This window comes from Gallus gallus (assembly GCF_016699485.2).
Source record: "Gallus gallus isolate bGalGal1 chromosome 1 unlocalized genomic scaffold, bGalGal1.mat.broiler.GRCg7b 1_unloc4, whole genome shotgun sequence".
NCBI classification, from domain to species: domain Eukaryota; kingdom Metazoa; phylum Chordata; class Aves; order Galliformes; family Phasianidae; genus Gallus; species Gallus gallus.
The window spans coordinates 1-8,193 of record NW_024095935.1 but is presented as its reverse complement, the minus strand read 5'-3'; the positions used below and the strand labels follow the sequence as shown (position 1 = coordinate 8,193).

Below are 8,193 nucleotides of genomic sequence, written 5' to 3'. Positions count from 1 at the left end.
CCCATAGCGCCCCATAGGAACCAATAGCGCCCCATAGCGCCCCATTACCGCCCCATAGCGCCCCATAGGAACCAGTAGCGCCCCATAGCGCCCCATAGGAACCCATAACCACCCTATAACCCCATAGGATCCCCTCCAGACCCCATAGAACCGGGTCTGGGGTGGGGGGGGTCCTATGGGGTCTGGGAGGGGGGCGTTATGGGGTCTTATGGGATCTTGGGGGGCTCCTATGGGGTCAGGGGGGTTATAGGGTCTGAGGGGGGGTCTTATGGGGTCCTATGGGGTCCTATGGGGGGGTTATGGGGTCTCAGGGGGGTTTCTATGGGGTCTGGAGGGGGTTATGGGGTCTGAGGGGGAGTCCTATGGGGTCCTATGGGGTCTGGGAGGGGTTATGGGGTCCGGGGGGTCCTATGGGGTCCGGGGGGTGTTATGGGGTCTGGGGGGGGGTTATGGGGTCTGAGAGGGGGGTTATGGGGTCTCAGGGGGGGTTATGGGGTCTCAGGGGGGTTTCTATGGGGTCTGGGGGGGGTTATGGGGTCTGAGGGGGAGTCCTATGGGGTCCTATGGGGTCCGGGGGGTCCTATGGGGTCTGAGGGGGGGGTTATGGGGTCTGAGGGGGGGATTATGGGGTCCAGGGGGGGGCCATGGGGTCCTATGGGGTCAGGGGGGGATTATGGGTTTGGAGAGGGGGATTATGGGGTCTCGGGGGGGGTTATGGGGTCAGGGGGGTCCCCATGGGGTCATTTTGGGGTCATTTTGGGGTCCATATGGGGTTATTGTGGGGTCCCTATGGGGTCGCTTTTCTTTGGGGTCCCTATGGGGTCATTTTGGGGTCTCTGAGGTCATTTTGGGGTCCCTATGGGGTCATTTTGGGGCCTCTGTGGGGTCACTTTGGGGTCCCTATGGGGTCGTTTTGCTTTGGGGTCTCTATGGGGTCGTTTCGGGGTCTCTATGGGGTCATTTTGGGGTTATTTTGGGGTCCCTATGGGGCTGCTTTGCTTTTGGGTCCCTATGGGGTCACTTTGGGGCCTCTGTGGGGTCACTTTGGGGTCCCTATGGGGCCATTTTGGGGTCCCTGTGGGGTCATTTTAGGGTCCCTATGGGGTTATTTTGGGGTCCCTATGGGGTCACTTTGCTTTGGGGCCTCTGTGGGGTCATTTTGGGGCCTCTGTGGGGTCATTTTGGGGTCTCTTTGAGGCCATTTTAGGGTCCCTATGGGGTCATTTTGGGGTCCCTATGGGGTTGCTTTGCTTTGGGGTCTCTATGGGGTCATTTTGGGGCCTCTGTGGGGTTATTTTGGGGTCCCTATGGGGTCGCTTTGCTTTGGGGCCTCCGTGGGGTCATTTTGGGGTCTCTATGGGGTCATTTTGGGGTCCCTATGAGGTCATTTTGGGGCCTCTGTGGGGTCACTTTGGGGTCCCTATGGGGTCGTTTTGCTTTGGGGTCTCTATGGGGTCGTTTCGGGGTCTCTATGGGGTCATTTTGGGGTTATTTTGGGGTCCCTATGGGGCTGCTTTGCTTTTGGGTCCCTATGGGGTCACTTTGGGGCCTCTGTGGGGCCATTTTGGGGTCCCTATGGGGCCATTTTGGGGTCCCTGTGGGGTCATTTTAGGGTCCCTATGGGGTTATTTTGGGGTCCCTATGGGGTCGCTTTGCTTTGGGGTCTCTATGGGGTCATTTTGGGGCCTCTGTGGGGTTATTTTGGGGTCCCTATGGGGTTGCTTTGCTTTGGGGTCCCTATGGGGTCATTTTAGGGTCCCTATGGGGTCATTTGGGGGTCTCTGAGGCCATTTTGGGGTCCCTGTGGGGTCATTTTGGGGTCCGTATGGGGTTATTTTGGGGTCCCTATGGGTTTGCTTTGCTTTGGGGTCTCTATGGGGTCACTTTAGGGTCCCTATGGGGTCATTTTGGGGTCCCTATGGGGTCATTTTGGGGCCTCTGTGGGGTCGCTTTGCTTTGGGGTCCCTATGGGGTCATTTTGGGGTCTCTGAGGCCATTTTGGGGTCCCTGTGGGGTCATTTTGGGGTCCCTATGGGGTCGCTTTGCTTTGGGGTCTCTATGGGGTCGTTTTAGGGTCCCTATGGGGTCATTTTTGGGTCTCTATGGGGTCATTTTGGGGCCTCTGTGGGGTTCTTTTGGGGTCCCTATGGGATCGCTTTGCTTTGGGGTCCCTATGGGGACATTTTGGGGTCTCTGAGGTCATTTTAGGGTCCCTGTGGGGTCACTTTGGAGTCCTTATGGGGTCATTTTGGGGTCCCTATGGGGTCACTTTGCTTTGGGGTTCCTATGGAGTCGTTTTGGGGTCTCTATAAGGTCATTTTGGGGTATCTGTAGGGTCATTTTTGGGTCCCTATGGGGTCATTTTGGTGTCCCCTTTGGGGTCCCCTTTGGGGTCCCTTTTGGTGTCCCTTTTGGGCTCTCTTTGGGGTCCCTTTTGGGGTCCCTTTTGGGGTCCCTTTGGTGTCCCCTTTGGGGTCCCCTTTGGAGTCCCTTTTGGGGTCTCTTTGGGGTCAATTTGGGGTCCCCTTTGGTGTCCCCTTTTGGAGTCCCTTTTGGAGTCCCTTTTGGGGTCCCTTTTGGGCTCTTTTTGGGGTCCCTTTTGGGCTCTCTTTGGGGTCCCTTTTAGTGTCCACTTTAGGCTCCCTTTTGGGGTCCCTTTTGGGCTCTCTTTGGGGTCCCTTTGGGGTCCCCTTTGGTGTCCCCTTTGGGGTCCCTTTTGGGGTCCCTTTGGGGTCCCTTTTGGGGTCCCTTTTGGGCTCTCTTTGGCGTCCCCTTTGGACTCTCTTTGGGGTCCCCTTTGGTGTCCCTTTTGGGGTCTCTTTGGGGTCTCTTTGGGGTCCCTTTTGGGCTCTGTTTGGGCTCTCTTTGGGGTCTCTTTGGAGTCCCTTTTGGGGTCCCTTTTGGGGTCCCCTTTGGTGTCCCCTTTGGTGTCCCCTTTGGGGTCCCTTTTGGGGTCTCTTTGGGGTCCCTTTTAGTGTCCACTTTAGGCTCCCTTTTGGGGTCCCTTTTGGGCTCTCTTTGGGGTCTCTTTTGGGGTCCCCTTTGGGCTCTCTTTGGGGTTTCTTTGATGTCCCCTTTGGGGTCCCTTTTGGGGTCCCTTTGGGGTCCCTTTTGGGGTCCCTTTTGGGTTCTCTTTGGGGTCCCCTTTGGACTCTCTTTGGGGTCCCTTTTGGAGTCCCTTTTGGGGTCCCCTTTTGGAGTCCCTTTTGGGGTCCCTTTTGGGCTCTTTTTGGGGTCCCTTTTGGAGTCCCTTTTGGTGTCCCTTTTGGTGTCCCTTTTGGGGTCCCTTTTGGGCTCTCTTTGGGGTCCCTTTTGGGTTCCCTTTTGGGCTCTTTTTGGGGTCCCTTTTGGGCTCTCTTTGGGGTCCCTTTGGTGTCTCTTTGGGGTTCCTTTTGGTGTCCCTTTTGGGGTCCCTTTTGGGCTCTTTTTGGGCTCCCTTTTGGTGTCCCCTTTGGGGTCCCTTTTGGTGTCTCTTTGGGGTCCCTTTTGGGTCCATTTTAGGCTCTCTTTGGGGTCTCTTTGGTGTCCCCTTCCGGGTCCCTTTTGGGCTCTCTTTGGGGTCCCTTTGGGGTCCCTTTTGGGTCCGTTTTGAGGTCCCCTTTGGAGTCCCTTTGGGGTCCCTTTTGGGGTCCCTTTTGGGGTCCCTTTTGGGGTCCCTTTTGGGGTCCCCTTTGGGCTCTCTTTGGGCTCCCTTTTGGTGTCCCCTTTGGGGTCCCTTTTGGGGTCTCTTTGGGGTCCCTTTTGGGCTCTCTTTGGGGTCCCCTTTGGACTCTCTTTGGGGTCCCTTTTGGGTTCCCTTTTGGGGTCCCCTTTGGGGTCCCTTTTGGGTTCCCTTTTGGGGTCCCCTTTGGGCTCTCTTTGGGGTCTCTTTTGGTGTCCCCTTTGGGGTCCCTTTTGGTGTCTCTTTGGGGTCTCTTTGGTGTCCCCTTTGGGGTCCCTTTTGGGCTCTTTTTGGGGTCCCTTTTGGTGTCCCTTTTGGGGTCTCTTTGGTGTCCCTTTTGGGGTCCCCTTTGGGGTCCCTTTTGGGGTTTCTTTGGTGTCCCCTTTGGGATCCCTTTTGGGCTCTCTTTGGGCTCTCTTTGGGGTCCCTTTTGGGCTCTCTTTGGGGTCCCTTTTGATGTCCCTTTTGATGTCCCTTTTGGGCTCTTTTTGGGGTCCCTTTGGGGTCTCTTTTGGGGTCCCTTTTGCTGTCCCCTTTGGGGTCCCTTTTGGGGTCCCTTTTGGGCTCTCTTTGGGGTCCCTTTTGCTGTCCCCTTTGGGGTCCCTTTTGGGGTCCCTTTTGGGCTCTTTTTGGGGTCCCTTTTGGGTTCCCTTTTGGGGTCCCCTTTGGGCTCTCTTTGGGGTCCCCTTTGGACTCTCTTTGGGGTCCCTTTTGGGCTCTCTTTGGGGTCCCTTTTGATGTCCCTTTTGATGTCCCTTTTGGGCTCTTTTTGGGGTCCCTTTGGGGTCTCTTTTGGGGTCCCTTTTGCTGTCCCCTTTGGGGTCCCTTTTGGGGTCCCTTTTGGGCTCTCTTTGGGGTCTCTTTAGGGTTCCTTTTGGGCTCTGTTTGGGCTCTCTTTGGGATCTCTTTGGGGTCCCCCTTTGGGGTCCCTTTTGGGGTCTCTTTGGGGTCCCTTTTGGGCTCTCTTTGGGCTCTCTTTGGGCTGTATTTGGGGTTTCTTTGGTGTCCCCTTTCGGGTCCCTTTTGGAGTCCCTTTTGGGCTCTCTTTGGGGTCTCTTTAGGGTCCCTTTTGGGCTCCCTTTGGGGTCCCCTTTAGGATCGCTTTGCTTTGGGATTGCCGGGGGGGGGGAGGGAACAACACAGAGCGTCCCTATAGTTCCCACAACCCCCATCCCGCCGTTATAGGGCCGGAGATGGGCCTGGGGGGGGGGGGGGGGGGGGGGGGGGTTTGGGGTGGGGTGGGGGTTATAGGGTCAGAGGCCGCTTCCTCCCTACGGCCTCGAATGCATCAATGGGGCCATAAAAGAGAACATTTGGGGGGGGGGGGGGGGGAAGGAAAAGGGCCCCACAATGCACGGACGCTTCTTTCCGGCACCGCTTCCTCTGCACGGCCCTATAAGGGGCCCCCACCCCATAGGCTGACCCTATAACCTATGGGGGGGAAGAGGGAGGGTCGGATGTGGGGTCCCGGTGGCGCCGGGCGGTGCTTATGGGGTCCCGGTGGGGTCCCGGGGGGCTGTGGGGTGATGGGGGGGGAGGGGGAAGGGGGGGGGGGGATCTATGGGGTGGAATTATAGGGCTGGGCCAGGTCGGGGTGAGCTGTGGGGTCGGGGTGAGCTGTGGGGCTGGAGCTCTATGGGGCTGGAGCTCTATGGGGTCGGAGATCTCTGTGGGGCTGGAGCTCTATGGGGCTGGAGCTCTATGGGGCTGGAGTTCTATGGGGCTGGAGCTCTCTATGGGGCTGGAGCTCTATGGGGTCAGCACTCTATGGGGCCAGGGTTCCCTATGGGGCTGGAACTCTCTATGGCGCTGGAGCTCTATAGGGCTGGAGCTCTCTATGGGGTCGGAGCTCTCTGTGATCGGAGGTGTCTATGGGGCTGGAGCTCTATGGGGTCGGAGATCTCTATGGGGCTGGAGCTCTATGGGGCTGGAGCTCTCTATGGGGTCAGAGATCTCTGTGGGGTAGGAGCTCTCTATGGGGTCGGAGCTCTATGGGGTCAAAGCTCTCTGTGGGGTCGGAGCTCTATGGGGCTGGAGCTCTATGGGGCTGGAGCTCTATGGGGTCGGAGATCTCTATGGGGCTGGAGCTCTTTGGGGCTGGAGTTCTATGGGGCTGGAGCTCTCTATGGGGTCAGAGATCTCTGTGGGGCTGGAGCTCTATGGGGTCAGAGCTGTCTATGGGGCTGGAGCTCTCGATGGGGCTGGAGCTCTATGGGGCCAGGGTTCCCTATGGGGTCAGAGCTCTATGGGGTCAAAACTCTCTATGGGGTCGGAGCTCTCAATGGGGTCGGAGCTCTATGGGGCTAGGGTTCCCTATGGGGCTGGAACTCTCTATGGGGTCAGCACTCTATGGGGCTGGAGTTCTATGGGGCTGGAGCTCTCTATGGGGTCGGAGCTGTCTATGGGGCTGGAGCTCTATGGGGCTGGAGCTCTCTATGGGGCCAGGGTTCCCTATGGGGCTGGAACTCTCTATGGGGTCAGCACTCTATGGGGCTGGAGTTCTATGGGGCTGGAGCTCTCTATGGGGTCGGAGCTCTCTATGGGGCTGGAGTTCTATGGGGCTGGAGCTCTCTATGGGGCCAGGGTTCCCTATTGGGTCGGAACTCTCTATGGGGTTGGAGCTCTCTATGGGGCTGGAGTTCTATGGGGCTGGAGCTCTCTATGGAGTCAGAGATCTCTGTGGGGCTGGAGCTCTATGGGGTCAGAGCTGTCTATGGGGCTGGAGCTCTCGATGGGGCTCGAGCTCTATGGGGCCAGGGTTCCCTATGGGGTCAGAGCTCTGTGGGGTCAAAACTCTCTATGGGGTCGGAGCTCTCAATGGGGTCGGAGCTCTATGGGGCTAGGGTTCCCTATGGGGCTGGAACTCTCTATGGGGTCAGCACTCTATGGGGCTGGAGTTCTATGGGGCTGGAGCTCTATGGGGTCAGAGATCTCTGTGGGGTCGGAGCTCTCTATGGGGCTGGAGCTCTATGGGGCCAGGGTTCCCTATGGGGTCGGAGCTCTCTATGGGATCGGAGCTCTCTATGGGGCTGGAGTTCTATGGGGCTGGAGCTCTCTATGGGGCCAGGGTTCCCTATGGGGCTGGAACTCTCTATGGGGTCAGCACTCTATGGGGCCAGGGTTCCCTATGGGGCTGGAACTCTCTATGGCGCTGGAGCTCTATAGGGCTGGAGCTCTCTATGGGGTCGGAGCTCTCTATGGGGTCGGAGCTGTCTATGGGGCTGGAGCTCTCTATGGGGTCCGAGATCTCTATGGGGCTGGAGCTCTATGGGGTCAGAGATCTCTATGGGGCTGGAGCTCTATGGGGTCAAAACTCTCTATGGGGTCGGAGCTCTCGATGGGGCTGGAGCTCTATGGGGCCAGGGTTCCCTATGGGGCTGGAACTCTCTATGGGGTCAGCACTCTATGGGGCTGGAGTTCTATGGGGCTGGAGCTCTCTATGGGGTCGGAGCTCTCTATGGGGCTGGAGCTCTATGGGGCTGGAGCTCTATGGGGTCGGAGATCTCTGTGGGGTCGGAGCTCTCTATGGGGCTGGAGTTCTATGGGGCTGGAGCTCTCTATGGGGCCAGGGTTCCCTATGGGGCTGGAACTCTCTATGGGGTCAGCACTCTATGGGGCTGGAGTTCTATGGGGCTGGAGCTCTCTATGGGGTCGGAGCTCTCTATGGGGCTGGAGCTCTATGGGGCTGGAGCTCTCTATGGGGCCAGGGTTCCCTATGGGGTCGGAGCTCTCTATGGGGTTGGAGCTCTATGGGGCCAGGGTTCCCTATGGGGTTGGAGCTGTCTATGGGGTCAGCACTCTATGGGGTCGGAGCTCCCTATGGGGTCAGAGATCTCTATGGGGTCAGAGATCTCTATGGGGTCGGAGCTCTCTATGGGGCTGGAGTTCTATGGGGCTGGAGCTCTCTATGGGGTCGGAGCTCTCTATGGGGCTGGAGTTCTATGGGGCTGGAGCTCTTTACGGGGTCGGAGCTCTCTGTGGGGTCGGAGCTCTCTATGGGGTCAGAGCTCTCTATGGGGCTGGAGTTCTATGGGGCTGGAGCTCTCTATGGGGCCAGGGTTCCCTGTGGGGTCGGAGCTGTCTATGGGGTCAGCCCTCTATGGGGCTGGAGCTCTTTATGGGGTCAGAGATCTCTATGGGGTCAGAGATCTCTATGGGGCTGGAGCTCTATGGGGCCAGGGTTCCCTATGGGGGTCGGAGCTCTCTATGGGGTTGGAGCTCTATGGGGCCAGGGTTCCCTATGGGGCTGGAACTCTCTATGGGGTCAGCACTCTATGGGGCTGGAGCTCTATGGGGCCAGGGTTCCCTATGGGGTCAGAGATCTCTTTGGGGTCGGAGTTGTCTATGGGGCTGGAGCTCTCTATGGGGTCGGAGTTTGCTATGGGGTCAGCACTCTATGGGGCCAGGGTTCCCTATAGGACTGAAGCTCTCTATGGGGTCGGGACACTCTATGGGGCCAGGGCACTCTATGGGGCCAGGGTTCCCTATGGGGTTGGAGATCTCTATGGGGCTGGAGCGCTCTGTGGGGTCAG

At 58.2% G+C, this 8,193-nt stretch overlaps 1 protein-coding gene across 1 annotated transcript; it reads left to right on the top strand.

The window, feature by feature from the left end:
* The first annotated feature begins 5,211 nt into the window (after positions 1-5,211).
* LOC121108648 (LWamide neuropeptides-like) lies at positions 5,212-7,120 on the top strand. The gene is made up of 2 exons (XM_040656638.2): positions 5,212-6,275; positions 6,310-7,120. The coding sequence occupies exons 1-2, from the start codon at positions 5,533-5,535 to the stop codon at positions 6,824-6,826; spliced, it is 1,260 nt and encodes a 419-aa protein (XP_040512572.1). The 5' UTR covers positions 5,212-5,532; the 3' UTR covers positions 6,827-7,120.
* Positions 7,121-8,193: the final 1,073 nt, after the last annotated feature.